We start from the raw sequence: 25,370 nt of genomic DNA on the forward strand, positions 1-25,370 counted from the left end.
TGGGTTGGGGACCTTTGCAGGATTGTGGGGCTTCGAATTGGTAGTGGGAAGGATGGTATGTTGTGTATGTGTGGAAATGACACGAACTCTGAGCCACACAGGCTGGAAATATTAGAAGAGGTGTGAAGACAGAGGGGAGACTCTTCTGATTGGAGGAGAACTTTCATGTTGAGAGTTGGTGAAAAAGAGAGTCAAGGACCATAAAGTCCAGCCAAGGGATGTGAACTCTAGAGGAAGACAGTTGGGTCTCTGGGCAAAGGAATGGTATGACAGAAAAGAGGCCTCCACGGGAGAGTTGAGTGAAAAACAGCAACAGTTCCCATAAAGGAAGAAAGTGTGCAGAGAAAAGGAGGAGACCGAGGAGTTGGGAGCCTGTCAGAAGCTGGGAGTGGGGGGAAGAATCGAAAGCTGCAGAAAGGGCGGGGATAAAGAGCCAGTCAGAGAACCAGGATGAGGCAGGGAGACACAGTTGTAGTCCATCTGCTGCAAAGGATGGGGTCTGTGCTGTGTGTTGATTTTTTACAATATTGACGCTGTTAAAATTTTCTGGAACTGCATGGCATTTAGAAAGATACATTTGGCAAAAAACTAACACTAATCCGTTGATCCCATTTATCAGTCTGGTGAGAAAGGCAGTCTAGGTTCCCCCTTGGCCTTTGCTAGTATGGATGGGGTCAGATTGTATTTTTTTCTGTGGTGTTTGACTGGAGTAGGGTGGTTATTGTCTAAGAATTTTCGATCTTGTTTGGCTATCGAAAATTCTTTCTTGCGTGTTTGTCTGGGGAGAGCAGGCTTGTTAGAGCCTTTTTGTGTGCTCCTGTTGGAGACTGTCAGCTTTTCACCTCCAAAGCTGGGCTGTATGTGGCAAAAGTAAGCCCAGGGGACTCCCCTCCACGTCACTCCTCAGGTCTCAGGTTCCCTGCTGGTCTGCTCTCTGTCCGTCTTCCAGAGTTGGCTTCTATTTGTTTTATGTGTAATGTGCAGGGAATTGTACTTAGCAGAAGAGAGGGGAAAGTGTGTGCCTGCACTTTCTTCCCAGAGCAGAAGTGCTTCTAGTCAGGATCTTATTCTAGAGATTCTTCTGAGTATGAATGAACGTTGCTTCCTGGATATTTTCTCTAATTTAAAATAGTTTTTATTACTCTTTGGTATTGCCTAAAGTTTATGCATGTTAGAATAATTTTAAAAGTGCAGCCAATGGGGAAAGTCCACCTTCCATTCCTCGGTGAATTAACAATCTGTGTCTGGAGATCTGCTGCTTGATGAAGGGTAACTGGCAACTGGGTCAGAGGTAAAAAACAAAATAACATATTGGTTGACATCCATTCCGTAACCTCAAAATAGTCAACCATAAGACTTCCAACTACCAGGACAAGACTCTGTTCCCATGGGCAGGGGAGCCTTGTGGGCTACCGTCCATGGGGTGACAAAGAGTTGGACAGGACTAAGTGGCAACAGCAACAATAATTTTATTTAATATACATAATACTGAGGTTGATGGCATTTCTACAAGCTTGTTTGGGAGCCCTGCACACGATAGGAGCTCAGAAAACTCTTGATGAGTTCTTAGGACTGTTTTCCTCAGCACCATCGTGAGCGCTTTCTCTTACTTTGTACCTTCAGCTCTGATGAGCTCTTCTTGGCCAGGCTGAGCTGGGCTCTCCACCTCTTGGGAGTGGACATGGGCGCTGAACACGCTGTACTAGATTGTGTTCTGGATTGCCCCAGCCCTAACAGGAAGGCTGCTGGGGAGAAGAATGCGTGATCAGTGGATCTGCATGTTGAACCATGGCCACACCACAGGGTTAGTCCTTACCTGGTGAGGCCATTGAGACCAGGGGAGGGCTGAGCATCACCTGACACCTTTAAGATGGTTTGTGTCCCTGGGGAGGCCTGCACCTGCCACATCAAGGAGGTGCTTTTTGAACTGTGGTCACAAGTCACTGGTGGACTGTGAAAACAATTTCGTGGGTTACAGTTACCACTTAGAAAAAAAATGAAGTACAGTAGTGTAGAGTCAAAGATAGATGGGTGTGTTGTATGTGATAAGCTAAGAATTGTTTTATGAAACTTCTTTTTTTTAAGTTATTTTAGTTGGAGGCTAATTACTTTACAGTATTGTAGTGGTTTTTGCCATACATTGACATGAATCAGCCACGGGTGTACATGTGTTCCCCATCCTGAACCCCCCTCCCACCGCCCTCCCCATCCCATCCCTCAGGGTCCTCCCAGTGCACTAGCCCCGAGCACCCTGTCTCATGCATCGAATCTGGACTGGCAATCTGTTTCACATATGATAATATACATGTTTCAGTGCTATTCTCTCATATCATCCTACCCTCGCCTTCTCCCACAGAGTCCAAAAGACTGTTCTATACATCTATGTCTCTTTTGCTGTCTTGCAATAAGGTTATCATTACCATCTTTCTAAATTCCATATATATGTGTTAGTATACTGTATTGGTGTTTTTCTTTCTGTCTTACTTCAGTCTGTATAATAGGCTCCAGTATGAAACTTTTTCTATTTGCTTATATCCTAATCCATCCTTTAACCCAAGAAAAAGTTGCATCAAAGACAGATTGACTTCTGGTCATTCCAGTTAACAATAAATTAAACAATGTAGACAAAACGCATTAGCTAAATAATGCTTCCTTTTCCATTCAGCTTCACAAACGTTTATTGTGCATTTACCATGGATTGTCTTGAGATTAGAAGATCCATGACCTTTGTCCCTTGTGTGTGTGTGTTAGTAGCTCAGTCGTGACCGACTCTTTGCGACCCATGGGCTGTAGCTTGCCAGGCTCCTCTGTCCATGAAATTCTTCAGGCAAGAATACTGGTGTGGGTCGCCATTCCCTTCTCCAGGGGATCTTCCCAATCCAGAGATCGAGCCTGGGTCTCCCACGTTGTTTACCGTTCTAAGCTACCAGGGAAGCCCTTGCCCATTAAAGGCTACCAGTCTGTTTGAAAAGCCAGCATATATGCAAATCACTGCAGTACAAAGCAGATTATACAGTGTGTGTGATAGGAAAGCAAACTAAATACGAAGAGAGTACATGAGAGGGCGAGGGTAATTCTTTGTGAACCAGCGCTCCTTGGAAGGACAGTTATGACCAACCTAGACAGCATATTAAAAAGCAGAGACATTACTTTGCCAACAAAGGTTCGTCTAGTCAAGGCTATGGTTTTTCCAGTGGTCATGTATGGATATGAGAGTTGGACCGTGAAGAAAGCTGAGCGCCAAAAAATTGATGCTTTTGAACTGTGGTGTTGGAGAAGATTCTTGAGAGTCCCTTGGACTGCAAGGAGATCGAACCAGACCATCCTAAAGGAAATCAGTCCTGGGTGTTCTTTGGAAGGACTGCTGCTGAAGCTGAAACTCCAATACTTTGGCCACCTGATGCGAAGAGCTGACTCATTGGAAAAGACCCTGATGCTGGGAAAGTTTGAGGGCAGGAGGAGAAGGGGATGACAGAGGATGAGATGGTTGGATGGCATCACTGACCTGATGAACATGGGTTTGGGTGGACTCCAGGAGTTGGTGATGGACAGGGAGGCCTGGCGTGCTGCAGTTTGTGGGGTCGCAAAGAGTCGGACACGACTGAGCAATTGAACTGAACTGCTTGGTAGAAATACAATGTGAGTCACATATGTAATTAAAAATTTTCCAGCAGCCACATTGAAAAGCGAAAAGAAATAGACGCAATTAATTTTTAATAATTCACTTTTTAAATTCAGTATATCCAAAATGTCATTTCAACATACAGCTCTGTTATATTCTGCTTTCTGTATTAAATCTTTACATTACTTTTTACAAAATTTTCAAAGTACAGTGTGTATTATACACTTCCAGCACATCTTAGTTCCAACCAGCCACATTGCAAGTGCTCAGTGGCTGCATGAGTAGTAACTGCTATATTAAACAAATGCAGTTTTTTTGCAGTGTAGGGGGAGCTTCATGCAAGAGAGTGCCTAGAAGGATAAACAACACTTAACTAGACAGGTGTTGGGGAAATATATTCCACAGTGAGAGAAAAGTTTAAACAAAGATGAAATACGAGTTTGTAAAAAATACTGGGTAAAGCTTTTAATATATACCAAGTATATTTGGTGACCATTGCTCATATTAACTCATATAATCTTCACAAGAGCCCTTTGTGGTAATTACTATTATTATATAGTAATCACTATATAATTTATAAATTACAAATTTGTATATGAGGAAACAGGTGCCGGTGGTCTAGTAGCTACCAAGTAGCATGGTATGCTTACAGGTACCTATTTGTCTACCTCCAAAGATACGGTGTCCCAAATCCAGGATCTGGATCTGTGAATATGTGAGGTTAAATGACAAAGGGAGGTTAAAACTGCTCCTCAGCTGACTTTAAGGTAGGGAGAGGACCCTAGATTTGGCAGGTGGGCCCAGTGAATCACCAGAGTCCTTTAAATGTGGACGAGGAGGCAGAAGAGTCAGAGTGATGCGATGTGAGTGTTTGACCCACTCAGACTGGCTTAGAGGATGGAGGAAGAGGCCAGGAGCCATGAAACGTAGACTGCCTCTAGCAACCGGAAAGGGCAAGGAATCAGATTCTCTCCTTGAGCCGTCAGAAAGGAGCTCAGCCCTGTTGATACCTTGATTTCAGCCCAGTGAGGTCAGTGTTGGAATTCTGACCTACAGAACTGAGGTAAGAAATGTATGTTGTTTTAAGCCGCTAAGTTTTTAGCAATTTGTTACATATTAATAGAAGAGTTATACACTACCGTTATGTGTGAGTACTGGGTAGTCATGCAAACGATTTTACTTCCTGTGGCTTGTAGCTTTAAAGAATTTTTTGTTAATTGGTAGATGGTTACAGAATGAAGTCAAACCATTGCCTCCCTTCCTTGAATGCCCAGTTTCTTTTGCTTCCTTTTTCAAACTAGCTGACAGTTGTTTAATACTCTTGACATCGACATAACTTTTACAAGTGGGAATGTAAAAACTAGCTGGCTTCTGACTGAAATATTAGTAGTTTGGAAGCACTTGATAAAATGATTACTGTCCTTTTAAGGCTGAGCAATTCCTACTTGCTAAGTCAGGCAGTCATTGATGTATAAGTTACCTTGTAGGTAAGGATACTTGGCAGTCTTTTATGTAACTTTTAACTATCAACCCCCAGAGACCACAGAATTTACCTGTGGGTGATTAAATTGAGTAAGACAATTGATTGCTCACCCATACAGAATAAAATCCTATTTCTTCTACCCACTGGAAAACCGTGGGAACAGCCTGGTCTACAGGTTGATTGTCATATTCTGCCTCCTTTCCGCCTACTTATTGCTACCGAGACACAGAACTTAGCCTCTCAACGCGTTCTGTCATTTTCCCGCAGCTGCTGAGGAAAGGGCGTCCTTAGGTTACTTCCAGGGCCCTGTGTACAGTACATTATATGCCCCTGAAAGGAGAGACGCTTCCCTCAGGCTTCTTGTTTGCTTGTTTCCTTCACTCTGTCTTCCCCTCTGTACTGACAAAGGGGACATGTGTTTTTTTCAGTCCCGCCGTTGTCCCATACACTGCCTTTGTCAAAGTGCTGGTATTTCACAATGCTCTGCAGATACATAGATGAAAAGGATTTTTTTAAAAAAGAACAATTCCAGAGTTAATTACTGGCTAAAGTTGGAAATAGTCATGGGATTCATTCATCCCCGGGGGCCGTGATGATGTGAAGTGTTTGTGGATGTCTTCCCTCTAATTTTAAAAGTAGAAAACTTTGACTTTTCCTACTTGGTGCTGCCTTTGTTTCAGAAGCTTAGTGAGTGCCAGCCTCATCTTCCAGAATTCTCTTTGTGGCTTAGGGAATGTGTGTGATTCTCCGGCATTCCTTCTCAGAGGCTCTGGGCTGTGCTGATTGCTTCTGAGAGGGGACAGGTGCTTTTTGCCTGCTCGGCAATCCTTATCTTGTGTCTAAACCTTATTTTTTATACATAAGTAAGGAGATAGTGATGTTGTTTTATAGAGAGTTTTAGTTTTCACTTGCATACTCTTCTACTGATTTGACATTTTTAAGCAACAAGTTATGCAAAAAGGTTAAATTAATTGATTTTACCAGAGTTTGAGTTGCAATGGGCTTCCCTGATAGCTCAGTTGGTAAAGAATCTGCCTGCAATGCAGGAGACCCCGGTTCAATTCCTGGGTCAGGGAGATCCGCTAGACAAGGGATAGGCTACCCACTCCAGTATTCTTGGGCTTTCCTTGTGGCTCAGCTGGTAAAGAATCTGCCTGCAACGTGGGAGACCTGGGTTCGATCCCTGGGTTGGGAAGATCCCCTGGAGAAGGGAAAGGCTACCCACTCCAGTATTCTGGCCTGGAGAATTCCATGTATAGTCCATGAATTGCAAAGACCCCATTTGAGTTGCAAACCCATTGCTTGTGTAAGGTAACATGAGGCCAGGAATATGGCGCACTTTCTCCTGTCTGGTCCCTTGTCCCTCTCTCTGGTTGCTCTATGCTGATGGTCATGTTCTAAACATGTCGTATACAGTGAGAGATGGCATAGGACCATGGTCTGAGTGTGGAGTCTGGAGCCAAACAGCCTGTGTGTGAATCTTAGCATCTTAGCTTCCCGTTTTTTTTTTTTTTTTTTAATAAAGCTATGGATCTTGTTAACCTCTCTTTGGCTCTGTTTCCTTATTCAAAACCAGGTATATTATAATAGAACTTTTTCATAAAGTAGTAGTGGTGATGAAGTTAGTTAATGCAAGTAATGGTTTAAAACGGTACATAGAACATAGGAAGTGTTCAGTAAGTGCTAGCTCTTTTTTTCATTCACTGCTTGTTTTCTTTTTCTTTTTTTTACCATTATTAAGTTATTCTTATGTGGTACGCTGGGTTTTGTCCACATCTGTCTTCTAAAATAGCCCATATTTTCACAGTCTTAGGCCTTTATGAAGCTCTCCTACAGTTTTCAGTTGGGGTTCTGACCTTGGCTATACATTGATGTAATCTGTAGATATTAAGGGCTTCCTTGGTAGCTCAGAGGGTAAAGAACCTGCCTGCAGTGCAGGAGGCCTGGTTTGTTCGATCCCTGGTTCAGAAAGCTCACTTGGGAAAAGGGATTGTAGCTCTTAGATGCTGAAGCCTGTGTCGTTGGTCTGTGTTAGATCTAGCTTGTAGAGGCTTGGGAGACTGGCTAATTAATTATGTTCTCATGGAACTTGCTTTCTGGTTGTTAAAGCCTTGGTAGCTTAAAATCAGCCATGGTGAGCATATTTACACTCTTTAAATTGGTTGCCACAGCATGCCTCTCAATGTACTAGGTATCTCAGTGATTCATTTATAAGCGTCTCTGAATAGATGTTGAGCCTTTCTGTGGGGTTATGTTAGTTTGCTGGGACTGATGTAACAAAGTACCACAAACTGGGTGGCTTAAAAAACAGAAATCTGTTTTACTTCTGGAGGCTAGAAATCTAACATCAGGGTTCCAGCAGGGTTGGTTTCTTCTAAGGGCTGTGAGGGAAGGCTTTCCCAGGCCTCTCCCCTTGGCTTGTAGATGGCCATCTTCTTCCTATGTTTCTTTATACTGTCTTTCTTTTGTGTGTTTCTGTGTCCAGGGGCTTCCCTGGTGTCTCAGCAGTAGAGAATCCACCTGTCAATGCAGGAGATGCGGGTTTGATTCTTGGGTTGTGAAGATCCCCTGGAGAAGGAAATGGCAACCTGCTCCAGTATTCTTGCCTCTGTCATGGGATTCTCCAGGCAAGAATACTGGAGTGGCTTGCCATGCCCTCCTCCAGAGGATCTTCTTTCCCCAAGCCAGGAGAACTCACATCTCTTGTGTCTCCTGCATTGGCAGGCGGGTTCTTTATCACTTGCCTTGGGCTTCCCTGTGGCTCAACTGGTAAAAAATCCACCTGCAATGTGGGAGACCTGGGTTTGATCCCTGGGTTGGGAAGCTCCCCTGGAGAAGGGAATGGCTACCCACTCCAGTATTCTGGGCTGGAGAATTACAGGGACTGTATATAGTCCATGGGGTCGCAAAGAGTCAGACACGACTGAGCAACTTTCACTAACTTACTTCTACCACGGGTGCCACCTGGGAAGCCCTGCAGAGTCAGACACGATTTACCAACTGAGCATGAACTCGAGCTGTGTCCACATTTCCCCCTTTTATAAGGACACCGGACATACTGAATGGGGACCCACCTAATGACATCACTTCAACTTGCTGACCTCTGTAAGCACTCTGTCTCCAAATAAGCTGACATTCTGAAGTACTGGGGTTAGGATTTCCATATCGGGCTTCTAGGAGGACACAGTTCAACCCATAACACACAGCTACTGCTGCTAAGACGCTTCAGTCGTGTCTGACTCTGTGTGACCCCATAGACGGCGGCCCACCAGGCTCCCCGTCCCTGGGATTCTCCAGGCAAGAACACTGGAGTGGGTTGCCATTTCCTTCTCCAATGCATGAAAGGGAAAAGTGAAAGTCAAGTCGCTCAGTCGTGTCCGACTCTTCGCGACCCCATGGTCTGCAGCCTACCAGGCTCCTCCGTCCATGGGATTTTCCAGGCAAGAGTACTAGAGTGGGGTGCCATTGCCTTCTCCAATAACACACAGCAGGGACCTCTTTTTCTCTTTTTTCCCCATTTATTCCTGTAGTGAAGATTTGTTGCATTGAAAAGGAAACATCAGTTAGTTATTCATTGTACTATGAATTGCAGATTGTCAGTTTGTTGATTTTTTTTTTTCTGTTTAGGTTTTTTTCTTAATTTATTTTTAATTGAAGGATAATTGCTTTACAATATTGTGTTGGTTTCTGCCATACATCACCATGAATTAGCCATAAGTGTACATATGTTCCCTCCCTCTTGAACCTCCCTCCAAATATTTTTTCGAAGCAGCCTTTTCTGGTGATAATATCAGAGTTTTGTATTTGATGAGGAAAACGTTAGTTTAGGAAGATTGCTTGTTTTAGGTTTTCTCATGCAGCCTTGAGCTTGTTAATGACCTCAAAAGGCTTATGATCCAAGTGAAATTGTCTTGATTTTGTGTCTGTCACTGAGAGAATGTTTTTAATCATGCATGAAAAAAATTTGAGATGACTTTCCACTAATCTGAGAATGTAATGCTGATGATTCTCTTCAGAATTTTATAAAATGATTGAGTTCTCAGAAAGTAGGGTTTTGTTTGCTTTTCTTAAAGGCATATGATATCAGATAATGATTTTGTGATTTTTGTGACTGCAAAAAATGTCTTTCAGTCACAGGAAATGTAAATTAATTTGTAAAAATTTGCTTGGTATTAGGATGATTGTATGTATGTAAAACAGTGGTTGACATTTAAACTGTGATCATCTCAAAGCATGTAAATATGGAATGTACTTTTTAGAGTTAAATGTTTTTCTTCAAAAAGAAGTTGCACCATAGTTTTTGCTGAATAAATGCTAGAATTAGGATCTTATTCCAAAAATGTATTTGAAATACACATTTGCATAGGAATTTGTTAGTCTAAATGTTGAGTATAGTTGCTCAGTCATGTCTTACTCTTTGCAACCCCATGGACTGCAGCACGCCAGGCCTCCCTGTCTATCACCAATTCCCACAGCTTGCTCAAACTCATGTCCATCACTTCAGTGATGCCATCCAACCATCTCATCCTCTGTCGTCCCCTTCTGTCTTCAGTCTTCCCCAGCATCAGGGTCTTTTCCAATGAGTCAATTATTCGCATCAGGTGGCCAGAGTGTTGGAGTTTCAGCTTCAGCATCAGTCCTTCCAATGAATATTTGGGACTGATTTCCCTTAGGATTGACTGGTTGGATCGCCTTACAGTCCAAGGGACTCTCAAGAGTCTCCTCCAAAACCACAGTTCAAAAGCATCAATTCTTCAGTGCTCAGCTTTCCTTATAGTCCAACTCTCACATCCATACATGACCACTGGAAAAACCATAGCTTTAACTAGATTGACCTTTGTTGGCAAAGTAATGTCTCTGCTTTTTAATATACTGTCTAGGTTGATCATAGTTTTTCTTCCAAGGAGCAAGCCTCTTTTACTTTCATGGCTGCAGTTACCATCTGCAGTGATTTTGGAGCCTAAGAAAATGAAGTCTCTCACTGTTTCTGTTGTTTCCCCATCTATTTGCCATGAAGTGATGGGACCGGATGCCATGATCTTAGTTTTCTGAATGTTGAGTTTTAAGCCAACTTTTTCACTCTCCTCTTTCACTTTCATCAAGAGGCTCTTTAGTTCTTCTTCACTTTCTGTCAGAAGGGTGGTGTCATCTGCATATCTGAGGTTACTGATATTTCTCCCGGCAATCTTGATTCCAGCTTGTGCTTCATCCAGTCCGACATTTCTCGTGATGTACTCTGCATAGAAGTTAAATAAGCAGGGTGACAATATACAGCCTTGACGTCCTCCTTTCCCAATTTGGAACCAGTCCGTTGTTTCATGTCCGGTTCTAACTGTTGCATCTTGACCTGCATACAGATTTCTCAAGAGGCGGGTCAGGTGGTCTGGTATTCCCATCTCTTGAAGAATTTTCCACAGTTTATTGAGATCCACACAGTCAAAGGCTTTGGTGTAATCAATAAAGTAGATTTTTTTTGGAACTCTCTTGCTTTTTCCATGATCCAGTGGATGTTGGCAATTTGATCTCTGGTTCCTCTGCCTTTTCTAGATCCAGCCTGAACATCTGGAAGTTCACAGTTCACGTACTGTTGAAGCCTGGCTTGGAGAATTTTGAGCATTACTTTGCTAGCGTGTGAGATGAGTGCAATTGTGCGATAGTTTGAACATTCTTTGGCATTGCCTTTCTTTGGGACTGGAATGAAAACTGACCTTTTCCAGTCCTGTGGCCACTGCTGAGTTTTCCAAATTTGCTGGCATATTGAGTGCAGCTCTTTCACAGCATCATCTTTTAGGATTTGAAATAGTTCAACTGGAATTCCATTACCTCTTCTAGCTTTGTTCATAGTGATGCTTCCTAAGGCCAATGTTCAGATTTCTTAATAGAATATTTTCAGCTATAAATTATAATGGCAAATATCAAAAGCTTTAATTTTTAATCAGCTTTAATTGAGTATAATTTACATGCAATACAATTTACACAATTTAAGTGTATAAGTCAAATCAGTTTTGAAAAAATATATACATCAATGTAACCACCACCCCAATTAAGATATAGAACATTTCCCTCTTTTCAGAAATTTCCCTGTGCCTCTTTGGATTCTTCTCCCTACCTCCACCTCCTACTCCAAACGAATACTGATCTGGTTAGACTGTTACAGAGTTTCACATAGATGGGCTCATTACAGTATGCATTGTTTGTGTATAGCCCCTTACAGCATAAAACCTATGAGTGTGTGAGTAGTTTGTTCCTTTTTATTGTTTGTAGTATTTCCACAGAATTTGTTTATCCATTCACTTGCTGAACGTTTGAGTGTTTGCCCATTTGCAGTAAAGCTGCTGAGCGTGTTGGTATTCTAGTCTTCTTGTGGACATGTATTTCTATTTTGGGCAAATACCTAGGAGTGGAATCGCTGGGCTTTGTTGGTAAGTATATATTTACCTGTATAAGAAACAGCCAAACTTTTAATTTTATTTATTTTTGGCTGCACTGGGTCTTTGTTGGTGTGCATGAGTTTTCTCCAGCTGCCGAGAGCAAGGGCTACTCGCTCGTTATGGCGCACAGGCTTCTCGTTGCCATGGCTTCTCCAGAGTGTAGGCTCTGGAGCCTGGGCTTAGTAGCCTTGCATCGTGTGGAATCTTCCTGGACCAGGGATCAAATCTGTGTCCCCTGTGTTGGCAGGTGGATTCCTAACCACCGGACCACTAGGGAAGCCCAACCAAACTCTTAGTTACCCAATTATGTGCTGTCGTCAGCAGGATATGAGGATTATAGTTGTCCTATATCTTTGCCAGTCCTTGGTGTTAACATTGTTTTTAATTTTAGCCATTATAGTGAGTGTGAAGTTGTGTCTCATTTTTGGTTTTAACTTACTTTTTCTTTTTTGATCACCAATGATGTTTTCATATGCTTCTTTTGCTTGTTAAAGAAAAAAATGGGTTGCCCTCCTACAGTATTGGTGGGAACGTAAATTGGTGCAGCTACTATGGAAAACAGTATGGAGGTTCCTTAAAAAGCTAGGAATAGAATTGCCATAAGATCTAGCAGTCCCATTCCTGGGTATATATCTAGAGAAAACTCTAATTTGAAAAGATACATGCTTTTGTGTTTAGCGTCACTATTTACAGTATCCAAGACATGGAAACAACCCTAAATGTCTATCAACAGATGAATGAATAAAGAAGATTTGGTACATATATAGAATATTACTCAGCCATAAAAAAGAATGAAATGACGTTATTTATAGCAACATGGATGGACCTAGATTATCAGAGATTATCACACTACGTAAAGTCAGTCAGACAGAGGACGACAGATACCACACGATACCACTTGTCTTGTAGTTCAGTTGCTAAGTTGTGTCCAGTTCTGCAGCTCCATGGACTGCAGCATGCCAGCCTCCCTTGTCCTTCACTGTCTTCTGGTGTGTGTGTGCTCGATCACTCAGTCATGTCTTGACTCATGTGACCCCCATGGACTGTAGCCCGCCAGGCTCCTAGGTCCATGGGATTTCCAAGGTAAGAATACTGGAGTGTGTTGACATTTCCTTCTCCAAGGGATCTTCTTGATTAAGGGATCGAACCCACATCTCTTGTATCTCCTGCATTGGCAGGTGGATTCTTTACCACGAGTGCCACCTGGGAAGCCCTTACTATCTCCTGGAGTCTGCTCAAATTCATGTCCATTGAGTTGTTGATGCTGTCTTAACTATCTTATCCTCTGCTCATTATATGCAGAATCTAAAATGTCGTACAAATAAACTTATTAACAAAACAGAGAAAGACTCACAGACGCAGAAAACAAATTTGTGTTTATCAAAGGTGGGAGTGGAAGAGGGATAAATTAGAAGTTCGGGATTAATGGATGCAAACTGCTATATACAAAATAGATAAACAAGATCCTACTGTATAGCACAGGGAACTACATTCAGTATCCTGTAATACACCGTGATGGAGAAGAGTATGGGAAAAGATATGCACATATGTGTGTGGATTTGGGTGCTCAGTTGTGTCTGACTCTGCAGCCCCATGGACTGCAGCCTGCCAGGCTCCTCTGTCCATGAGATTTCCCAGGCAAGAATTCTGGAGTAGGTTGCCATTTCTGACTCTAGGGGATCTTCCCCACCCAGCTTGGACCCATGTCCCTTGTGTCTCCTACATTGGCAGGTGGTTGCCTTACCACTGTGCCACTGGGAAGCCTGAAATCATTTAAACATACACATACATTCCACTCTTTTTCAGATTCTTTTTCCATATAGGTCATTCCAGAGTGTTGAGTAGAGTTCTCTGTGCTGTACAGTAGGTCCTTATTAGTTATCTATTTTATATGTAGTAGTATGTATATATCGAGGTTATCAGTTTTAGAGTTTAGCAGCTTTTGTTAATTTTTCTAACGCTTAACTTTAAAATTAATCCATATCTTTTGTTTTCTCATTTTTAAAAATTAAAAAAATTTTGATTTATTGGAATTCAGTTGCTTTACAGTGTTGTTCGTTTCTGCTGTACGGCAAAGTGAGTCAGCTACATGTATATCCATATATCCATATATCCTCCTCCTTGGTTCTCCTTGCCACTCCCACTTCTCATCCCACCCATCTAGGTCACCATAGAGCACCCAGCTAAGCTCCCTGTGCTGCACAGCAGATTCCCACTGGCTGTCTATTTTACACATGGTGGTGTGTACATGTCAATCCCAGTCTCCCAATTCATCCCATCCCCTGCCTGTCCTGTGTCTGTTCGCTATGTCTGCATCTCTATTCCTGCCTTGCAAATAGGTTCATCTGTACCATTGTTCTAGCCTCCACATATATGTGTTAAAATACAATATTTATTTTTCTCTTTCTGGCTTACTTTACTCTGAAGACTGCTATTTAAATGACCCTTAGAATGACTTCTTTTGTTTCTCCCTGTTTAATGAAAACGGTTTGTGTCTATTTTGGGGAGGGGCAGTAGTTTCTGCAATCCCTCTTTAGCTTTTCCTCAGCTTCATCCCTGGAGTGAAAAAGCTGCCGTTAGAAACACATCGTGGGAGCTACTGAGAATATTTCTCATTGCTGGCGTGGTCTTTCCTTTGTGCCTGTCCTGCCCAGTTCCATCTGTTTTTAAAGCTCTCTCTTTTGCCCTTGAGCACCTGACTACTGCTATCTCTCATTCTTAAGTAGTAGTGAGGATATTAATAATAATAGCAATAGCTAACAGTAGGTATTAGATACCTATTCTAAGGGCTTTATATTTATTGACTGACTTAATCGTCACAAACCCTATGAGGGAGCAGCTGTTCTTTTAATACAGATTTCCAGAAAACTGAGGCCTAAGGCTGTTAAGTCTAAGGTATTCCACCAGTAAGGGGCAGAACTGGGATTTCACCCAGATTTTCCTGGTTCTGAAGCACAGGCTCGGAACCACTCTATTATACGGCTTCTCAGGAAAAACACAGAGAAGCAGCCATTCCCTTCCTTCACCTCTGCTGCTTCTGGATTTCAAAAGGAGTAATGTTACAAGCTGGAATCAAGATTGCCGGGAGAAATATCAATAACCTCAGATATGCAGATGACACCACCCTTATGACAGAAAGTGAAGAGGGACTAAAAAGCCTCTTGATGAAAGTGAAAGAGGAGAGTGAAAAAGTTGGCTTAAAGCTCAACATTCAGAAAACGAAGATCATGGCATCTGGCCCCATCACTTCATGGGAAATAGATGGGGAAACAGTGGAAACAGTGTCAGACTTTATTTTTCTGGGCTCCAAAATCACTGCAGATGGTGACTGCAGCCATGAAATTAAAAGACGCTTACTCCTTGGAAGGAAAGTTATGACCAACCTAGATAGCATATTCAAAAGCAGAGACATTACTTTGCCAACAAAGGTCTGTCTAGTCAAGGCTGTGGTTTTTCCTGTGATCATGTATGGATGTGAGAGTTGGACTGTGAAGAAGGCTGAGCGCCGAAGAATTGATGCTTTTGAACTATGGTGTTGGAGAAGACTCTTGAGAGTCCCTTGGACTGCAAGGAGATCCAACCAGTCCATTGTGAAGGAGATCAGCCCTGGGATTTCTTTGGAAGGAATGATGCTAAAGCTGAAACTCCAGTACTTTGGCCACCGCATGCAAAGAGTTGACTCATTGGAAAAGACCCTGATGCTGGGAGGGATTGGGGGCAGGAGGAGAAGGGGACGACAGAGGATGAGATGGCTGGATGGCATCACCGACTTGATGGACGTGAGTTTGAGTGAACTCTGGGAGTTGGTGATGGACAGGGAGGCCTGGCGTGCTGCGATTCATGGGGTCGCAAAGAGTCAGACACAACTGAGCGACTGAACTGAACTGAATGTTTTATAGCACAGTTGACATTATTTTGGTTAATATTCCATGAAACTTTCATTCCTTTGTAATGCATATTACGGTTTGTATTTCTCTCTCTGGCAGTAAAGTTCTTGACAAAAAGTATGTGGGCTTCAAACAAAGTAACTATTTCTGAAGGTATTACTTTACAAATCTATTTCTGAAGGTATTACTTTACAAACCACAGTCCCGCGGGTCCAGTAGAAAGCACAGGTCATCCTGGCCTGTGGTTATTCTTCTGGGAAAGCTTCTTAGAGGAGGTGAGTCCTGGCTGGCTTGTTAAGTTAGAATGTGTGCACAGGCCTGTGGCTGTGGTATGTGGAGATGGGTGGTAAAAAGATTCATGATTGGGATAGACTGAAAGATTAAGAAGAGATGGAGGTTTTAAAATACTGTTCCATGGGAGTTCATCCTTGGGAAAGATTTCTTGGGTCAGGGAAGAAGAGCTGATTATGACTGTGGACAGAAATGACGCCTTCTCTAGGCCCCTGGACTTTTCTGCCCCCTTTTCCTCTCCCTTCATCTTCCCCTTCCCACTGGCTCCCCAACTTTGAGCACTCTAATTCTCTTTATTTTCCTAACCTTATTGCAGATAGAAGTGCTTTCCTTCAGGTTAGCAATTTCCAGACAGATTAGCAATTTTTTGATGGCGTGTTACCTGTTTTTTTGTTTTTTGTTTTTCCCTCTTAAAGTAACTACTAATGTAAAAGAAAAAATAAAAACCAGAAGATTTTCTTGGAAAGACATGAGTTTAGCTAGTATAGACGTCTTCCCTTAAGATAAGATCTCCTATCTTAGTCTTTAGAACAGCAAGCACAGCTGCCAGCCTTGGTTACTCGCTGGACCTTAGGCCTTCTCTCTGCCTCAGGCCCCATGGGGTTTACACAGTGCGCTAGGAAATTCTCAGTCCTTCCCCTCGCTCCCCAGCTGGGCTGTCCTCTGGGGCCACGTCCTAGTGTTTCTTTACCTCAGCTGTTTCTAATCCTGCAGGGGCTTGGCCCTAAAGCTGCTTTTACTTTCTAGCCCCCAGCAGTAACTTGGCAAGGGTCCTTCTCGCTCTGCATGGTGGGGAAGGGGGGGTCATCATGGTCTCTAGAATCTCTGACTTATCCTCTGTCTCCCTCTCAGTTGGGGCTGAAGCAGCCTCACCAGCTGAAATCAGGCTGGATTTTTCTCACTTCCATTTGTTGCCATCTTTAAGACGCTCTCTGTGAGATGGTGTCTGCCTCCTTCTCTGGACAGTGAAAGACTCCTTTTTGACTTTTCTAAAACCCTATACTTTCTACTGAGTTGTTACTGAATTTTTAAAAAGTAGAAAATGAGCATCTTGGTTCACATCAGTGAAAAGCTTGAAGGTGGGCTGGAATTAGGCATGGCTGGGTTTATGAGCTCTTCTCCTTTGTCTCCCACTCTGGTGTTGGCCGACGGCTTGTGTTCCGCAAGGTGGCAGGATGGCGGCAGCCACTCCGTCTCCTGATCTCCTAGCCTTTCAGGTTCAAGTTGGGGGAAATGGACAGACGTCTTCCGGGAGCGCCTATGTAAATCTGGTTTCCTTTTTTTTTTCTCTCTTCTTAATAAGCAATTTTTAATAAGTAGTATATTCGAATGGATCAGAAATTTAAAAGTCTTAAAAGAATATGGGATGGAAAGCTTTTCTTCTATCCTGTCCTTTTTATCTTTAAGTAGCTCTCTTTGTCTTGTTGTAATGCTTTTTGTCCTGAATTTTACCTTGTCTAATAGCAAAATCTTGTCCCACGCTTTTTAAAAAAAATTTGTGTTAGCCTAATGTATCCATCTGGGCAGTTTTTTCCATCTATCCATTTCTACCCTTTCTGAATGATTTAAAATTTTGTTCCTATTGGTAGTGTAGAAAGTTTTTCTATCTTGTAATCCAGTCTGAGGTTAATTTTCTTTAAATAGGTGAGTTTAACTCACATTTGTTGTCATGGCAGATATATGTGATATTAGCTTGCCGGTATTTAATTTTCTTTTTTAAATATCTTTCAAAGAATCTTTCACTGTGGTATGTTTTCCTTGCTGTTCTGCTGGGGTTATTCTGATATTTTTGTTCTAGTGGTTGTCTTTATAATTTGACATTATGCCCTTTGTCTTTTAAGAAAGTGGTGGCAGTTCCCTATTATGAGCAGTGATAAAATTAATGAATTTCATCCTAATATGGAGACAGCGTGACTATGTTACATGGTCTGTTTTATTTAATCTCAACCTCTATTGCATTCTGTTTTCAGAGGACAGAATTTAATCACTCAGCAAGCTTGGAACTCAGTCTGTATTGTTATTATCAGTAAATACACTGTCAGAAAAGGCCTTGAGTTTTCCTAGAGTAGATTATCAGCCTTTAACAAGGCTTTTTTTTTATATATAAAAATGATAGTTTCCAAAGTCAGCATAGATCATAAAATTGGTAAGCTGACATTTGGTCACAATTACATTATCAAAACCTTTGTAGGTAGTCTGTTACTCAACACCTGAAAATTACCAGTTTTATGTCCAAGTTGACTTTAAAAGTTCCTCGGTCTAAAGCTCCCCCTCTTTTTTAGCATGGACTCCGCTCTTGTTGAGAGTCTTATCACTACTTAACTTTTCAAATACAGTATATCTGGCAACTGGCAGGCATGTAATACACAAAAAGGAATTTTTAAATTGGAAATCTTAAGACAGTCCAGCTTTGCCTACCCCGTGTGATGACTGAGACTCCTCGCATGTTGACAGTGGTCCTCCCATCCGGCCCAGAAGGTCAGTTGCCTCCCCAGGTCCCTGGAGGAGCATAGCTTCTGCGGCCTCTTTTCCATTCAGAAGGCTTCAACCCCTGGTCACAAACAGCTTCTTAAGAGGGTGGGAAGATGTTTTTTTGTTTCTGTTTTTTTTAAATCGTTTTTAAAGTCCTGTGTCAATTACTTGACCTTAGTTGACTTCCTTACTGGTTTTTTTGGTGCAAAGATACTGACTGCCCACCTCTAATAGAGCAGCTAAAACATGGACTGCCTTTGGAGATTTACATTTCCACTTCGTACTCTAGTCCTGTGATGGTCACCAGTATTTTTCATATAGATGAGTGTTTGTGGTTTGCACTTTGCCTGTGGATCACCCCCAAAATGCTGCTGAAAATACCCTCTCTCCCCCAGCTTCCTGCTGAATTCAGATTGAACACATTTGGAGTGTGGCACCTGTGCTTTTAATGTTTGTTGCTGGTGTTTTCCACCCGGGTATTTCCGCAGGCTGCAGTTTGAAGAAACCAAGATTGACAGTTCTCTGTTGAACATAGAAATTTTACTAATATCCAGTTTGACAAAATTCTCTGGCTGGATATTACTCTTTATGTATATAGTGTTTCAGGAAGGCTTTTGTTTTGAAGATACAGTGATTTGATTTTACCATAAAAAGAAAAAAATCTAGGAAACCACAGATTAGAGATTTCACATATAACTCCAACCAGTTTGTGGGGGGAAAAAAAATGTAGGAGGGTATTTAACATACAGATTGCAAAATGTTGAATTTAACACTCTTGTAATGCTTCCATGGAAAGCCTCAAAGATAACTGACAAGTCATTTTTTATCAGATTTAATGGGTTTCTAAATTCTTATCTGCTTCTCGAACAAAATGTTAATTAGAACAGTAATTGAGTTACCAGCTGCCTCGTGTGTTCACTCTAGGAACTTGTACAGAAACATTGTGGGACTCATGTAAGGTCACTCATTGCTCTTTGAGTGGCTAAATAACTTTGCAACAGGCTTCTAAAAATTCAGGTATTAAGGGTGTCTATAGGAAGATAAAAATTGACGAGAGATTTGCAAGAGTTAATCTGATACTCTCTGCATTGGATTAAGGTGGAAAAATCCTCTTCAGCACCACAGATGGGGGAAAATCCTCCCTTTAAGATTTCTTTCTGAAGCAGCTGATGCCTGTCTAGTTTTATAGTAGAACAGAAAAAGCCTTTGGAGCTAGGTATGCTGGCACAGACATTCTGGGGGAAAAAACCTAAGAAATCAAGTTTATAACTTTATTTAAGCAGTACAGAGCATCATTACAAGTATAATATATTCCAGGAATGCAGGGTTCATTCAGCATTAGAAAATATGAATAATATGAGGTTAAGTGAGAGGAAACCATATGATCATTTTAACACCTGTAAAAAGAATATTAGGTAAGATTCAGTAATCATTTATGACTAATTTTTTTCTTTTTGCAAAAACTGGGGAACTTACCAAGCCTTTGGCTAACAAGTCATTTACTCCAAAACCCACAGCAAATATCATACTTAAGAGCTGAAACTTTGGAAGCATTCCCATTAGCTTCAGTAAGAAACTAAGGATGCCTGTTGGCATTACCTTTGTTCAACGTAGCCCTGGAGGTCTTAGCTTGTAGTGTAATGAGATAGGAAAAAGAAATGAAAAATAGAAATTTTCCTCTTGTGGGTGATATTAATATATACACAGACAATATAAGAAAAAAGTGTTTAGTATAATTGCTGCATATAAGAATTTGGGTTCATGTACACCAATGATAAGCTTTTAATAAATATAATAGAAGAAAAGATTCCCTTCATAGTATTATTAATCTAAGAGTGAGTGCAACCAAAGGTACATATAATATGGAGAAAATAATGGAACAATGTTGTTAGATATAAAAGACATGAATAAGTAGAGATCTTATGCCATCTTTAACAGTGGGATCTCTTAATTTGTTAAGATATCATTTCTCTCTAAATTAGTTCATTGCAATCCAGTCAAAAGCCCAATAAGATTTTTGTAAAACTTGACAAAATGAACCTAAAATTTTAAAGAAAATCAGAAGCCCAGGAGTAATGAAGACAATCTTGAAAAACAAGGTGGAGGCCTTGCCACAGATATTGATACCAAGCCATGGAAATCACAGTACTATGGCCCTGATACAGAGGTAGACAAAAGATAGTAGAATAGGATAGAAGCTAGAAACAGTGTCACACATATACAGAAATGTGGGGGCAGCATCATAAATCAGTAGTAAAAGATGGAATGTTTTATAAATGGTGCTTGGTCATTAATTGATAATCATATGGAAAATAAAAGTGTATTTTCAACTTCACACCATCCCCCCAAATAAATTCGGATTAATTAAATTTGAATGACAAATCTTAAAAGTCTACTCAAATATAAGAAATAATTGAAAATATAAGAAGCATGTCTAGCTTTATGTACAAATCTTGGAAACATAGTACTGAGTACAAAAGCAAGTTGTAGAAGTGTATGTATAATAAAGTATTGCTTATGTGAGATTTAAAATATGAAACAATACAATGTATTGTGTAAAGATGATAAAATATGTTGTAAAATATAAAAACATACATGGTGGTGATATACACCAAGTTGATGGTAGCATTTACTTCTAAAGATGGTAGATGAATATGACTGAAGAGGGACGTGTGCTGGATACATCTGTATCTATAACTTTTTTAGATAAAAATATTCTAAAGTAACATGTGGCAAAATATTAACATCAAGTGAATGTCCAATAGTAAAGAAATGGTTGTATAAATTATGGCTTTTACATACTATCAGATATTTTTTTAGCCATTAGAAAGAATGAGTTGTATCTAGGTCACTTTATTTGGAGGCAATTCCAAGAGTTATTGCTTAGTAGAGAAAACAAGATACAGGAAAGTTTATATAAAGTCGCTCCATTTTTATGAAATGGAGTATGTGTGAGTATATATGTATATGTATGTGTGTATGTGTGAGTATATATGTATGTGACCATATGAACATGAGAAAAATGAGAAAGGATTCCTCCTAGGCTGTTACCATGGCTTGGGAGTGAGGTGATTAGGACAGGAGAAGAGGGAGGGGAAGGGGGAAAAGCAAAATAGGAAATGGATGAGAGTGTACTAGCAGCATGGATGATGATTTGATGATTTTGTTTATGTAATCAGGTGAGCATATACACATACATGCATAGTTTTAAAGAAATCTTCAGTTCAGTTCAGTCGCTCAGTCGTGTCCGACTCCTTGCGACCCCATGAATTGCAGCACGCCAGGCCTCCCTGTCCATCACCAACTCCCGGAGTTCACCCAAACCCACGTCCATCGAGTTGGTGATGCCATCCAGCCATCTCATTCTCTGTCATCCTGCCCCCAGTCCCTCCCAGCATCAGAGTCTTTTCCAATGAGTCAACTCTTCACATCAGGTGGCCAAAGTACTGGAGTTTCAGCTTTAGCATCATTCCTTCCAAAGCACACCCAGGACTGATCTCCTTTAGAACGGACTGGTTGGATCTCCTTGCAGTCCAAGGGACTTTCAAGAGTCTTCTCCAACACCACAATTCAAAAGCATCAATTCTTCACCGCTCAGCTTTCTTCACAGTTCAACTCTCACATCCATACATGACCACTGGAAAAACCATAGCCTTGACTAGACAGACCTTTGTTGGCAAAGTAATGTCTCTGCTTTTGAATATGCTGTCTAGGTTGGTCATAACTTTCCTTCCCAGGAGTAAGCGTCTTTTAATTTCATGGCTGCAGTCACCATCTGCAGTGATTTTGGAGCCAAAAAAATAAAGTCTGACACTGTTTCCACTGTTTCCTCGTCTATTTCCCATGAAGTGATGGGACCAGATGCCATGATCTTAGTTTTCTGATGTTGAGCTTTAAGCCAACTTTTTCACTCTCCACTTTCACTTTCATCAAGAGGCTTTTTAAGTTCCTCTTTTAAGTAAAGAGTGGGAGTGGACCTAAGAGGAATTTACTATATTTGACTAGGGAGGCTCTGGTAGAAGAAATGGACTTAGCACAGAACCAACCAGACAAAGATGCCTTTTCGAGGAAAGAAATACTCAGTGATGTGTTCTCTTGTTAGTGGATTTACACAAATGATGCAGTTAAATTGATTGCTTTTCCGTTTTTCTCTCTTTGGTGTTTATTAAAGTAACTGTAATTTTAATAAGTTCTTGATAATAGTATGTTTAGAGTGCTCACTATGTGGAGGTGATATAAAATACCAGTAGTTAAAGTAATAGTGTTTTATTAAATATAGACTTTTGACAGGGAAACCTTAGATCTTTTTTTTTTTTTTTCATCTTGGGAAAAAATAATGAATGAGTATTTATTTTGGTCAGGTCAGGGCCTGAATACAGATCTTTCAAGATTATGTATAATTATTTTTTAAATTTTCGTTTTTTTTCTTTCAGTGTGCGGGATGATAGAATTCGAGTAGAAAGGATGAAGAATGTGTATTTTGAATACAGCCATGCTTTCCAAGAGGTTACAGAATTTTATGCAAAAGATGTAGTCGACATTAAAGGTAAATATTTTATACGTGTTAGCCATATGTCTGCAAATGTAACTGAGTTGAGATCTGGATAAAAGTGCAAATTTGACTTAAAGGCTAGTGAAAGCTAGGTAGTTATTGATAAACAACTGGAAGAAGCAGAGGAAAGCATTCACTGTTCTTACACTTATCAGATGGATTACTGCAGTTGCTTTTTGTAGTTGTGACCATTTTAGTAATGTGGTGTTTTTGACATATTCATGGAGTGTGACAAGTTAATTACTGAGTCATCTTCCTTCTTTCTTCCCTCAAAAGGTGGCCATGATTTTCCTTGCAGTTTTATAAAATGTGTGGAGAAATGTCCTAAGGAAGGCTAGCACTTCTAAAAATTAATGCCCAGAATTAAAATACCAGAACATTGTTGACAGGGTCTTAATAGGTTGAATCCATTATTTGTCTGATTCACGTTTCCTCAGCTGAGTGTCTGTTTGGTCTGGCCTGCACCCCTCATTCTTGCCAGTCCAGCTTATGTTAAGATCCGTTTTTATCCTGTTGCAAAGCTTTCACCCTTGGACCAACCTCCCCCAGCTCCCTCTTAGGCATCAGTGTCTTATGGCATTTTCCCCCCATTCTTTTTAATCTCATGGTGTCTTGGCCAATGCCAAGGAATCATCAAATTATGCTCAGCTAAAGACAGGACTAAGTCATGAAAATACATAAGCCACTCTTGGCATCCAGTTCACCTAGAATCACATAGGACAGAAAATCCAGTTTGCTGGCGCAGCACCATTTCTTTAGCGGGAGGAGTCCTCTCCATCTTTGCAGCAGTCCATAGAGCCACTGGGCGCTGAACTTCCCGGCATCCTCTAGTGACAACTCAGCTGCAAAGAAAGCAGGTGGATGCAGGGTCTGCCCTACAGGAAACCTTAGCTCTTGCTGGAATTTCTCCAAAGGACATACCAAGTTCAAAGAGTCAGTGTACTGAAGGAAGGCCAAAATTCTAGAATCAGGTAATTCCTCTCCTAGTCTGGATGCAATTTCCTGATTTCAGGCCATTTCCTCCATATGCAGTGCTGTCTCATAACACATTGGCATTCCATCTTTATCAGGTTTCCTGGGGAACAGAGCTGGGCAGTCAAAAGATGAAACTCTCAGTAGAAGAGAAAAGAGTTAATTCTTCATTTATACCTTGTTTTTACAAAAAGTTATGTTGAAAGTAATATACTTTATATTACAGATTTATAGACAGTGTCTTATAATTTTTTCTAAAGGTAGTAAATACCTACTGCAAAAAAAAAAAATCAAAACATAGTTGTGTATAAGGAAAAAGGTAAAAGTCCCTCCTGTCAAATTCTTAAGAATTTTTTCATGTACAGGTCTACACATGAACATGCATAATTCTTTATTTTTATTAAATATGACTTGGATTTATTATTTCAACTAATTTTTATTGAATGCCTATTAAAAGTATTGTTTATACTTTAAGAAATTAGACAAAAATTCCTGCCCTTCTGGAGTTTTTTAGTCTAGCGGGAGGAGGTGTACAATAAAATAGTGTTTGAAGGTGATGAGTTCTTTAGAGAAAGGCAGGGAAGGTCTTCCCTGGTAGCTCAGTGGTAAAGAACCCAGCTGCCAGTGCAGGTCCTATGGGTTTGATCCCTAGTCTGGGAAGATCCCACATGCCGCAGAGCACCTAAGCCCCTGCACCACAACCACTGAGCCTGTGCTCTAGACTCTGGGAGCCGCAACTACTAAGCCCACGTGCCTCAGCTACTGCAGCCTACGCACCCTGGGCTCGTACTCAGCAACAAGAGAAGCCATCGCGGTTGAGAAGCCTGTGCGTCACAACTGGAGAGTAGCCCCTGCTTGCAGCAACTAGAGAAAAAGCCCGCGCAGCGGCGAAGACCCTGCACAGCCAAAAATAAATAAATGCACAGAGTTTAAAAAGAAGACAGACAGGGAAGAGGTGAATTTTTAAATGCAGTGGTGAAGGAAGACCGCACTGAGAAAATGGCAATTGAACGAAGATGGAACAAAGATTAGAGGGGTTAAGGGGGAAAACCACATGGATGAGCGAAGAAACAGTTTTTCAGGCAGAAACAACACTAAGTATAGTGTATTTAAGTGCCTGGTGTGTTTAAAGAATGTCAGGGAGCCTGGGTGCTGGTACAGAGTAACTAAGGAAGAGACTATTAGGAGGTAAGCTCAGAGATAAAAGGAGATGGAGAGCAGGTTTTTTAGGGACTTTTAGATCCTTATGAACTTGAGCCACATCTCTCAGTGAGTTGAGAGATGTTGCAGGATTTGAAAGCAAAGTAATCTAATGATATGATGTACGTTTTCAAAAGGATTCCTCTGCCTGTTCTGTTAAGAATACCCTATTTCTGCTTTATTGACTATGCCAAAGCCTTTGACTGTGTGGATCACAATAAACTGTGGGAAATTCTGAAAGAGATGGGAATACCAGACCACCTAACCTGCCTTTTGAGAAATCTGTATGCAGGTCAGGAAGCAACAGTTAGAACTGGACATGGAACAACAGACTGGTTCCAGATCGGGAAAGGAGTACGTCAAGGCTGTATATTGTCACCCTGCTTATTTAACTTATATGCAGAGTACATCATGAGAAACTCTGGGCTGGAAGAAACACAAGCTGGAATCAAGATTGCCG

The 25,370-nt window shown here is 41.1% G+C and overlaps 1 protein-coding gene across 3 annotated transcripts in view; it reads left to right on the top strand.

Moving 5' to 3' along the window:
* The window catches only part of MSH3 (mutS homolog 3), a 183,405-nt gene that overhangs the window by 23,794 nt on the left and 134,241 nt on the right, over nt 1–25,370 (top strand). For all 3 annotated transcript variants that reach the window (XM_061424296.1, XM_061424297.1, XM_061424298.1), the window contains exon 9: nt 22,620–22,732. In XM_061424296.1, the coding sequence (XP_061280280.1) occupies nt 22,620–22,732 (113 nt within the window). The remainder of the gene's footprint in view (nt 1–22,619; nt 22,733–25,370) is intronic.

This window comes from Bos javanicus, chromosome 7 (genome assembly GCF_032452875.1).
Source record: "Bos javanicus breed banteng chromosome 7, ARS-OSU_banteng_1.0, whole genome shotgun sequence".
In the NCBI taxonomy this organism is placed as follows: Eukaryota; Metazoa; Chordata; class Mammalia; order Artiodactyla; family Bovidae; genus Bos; species Bos javanicus.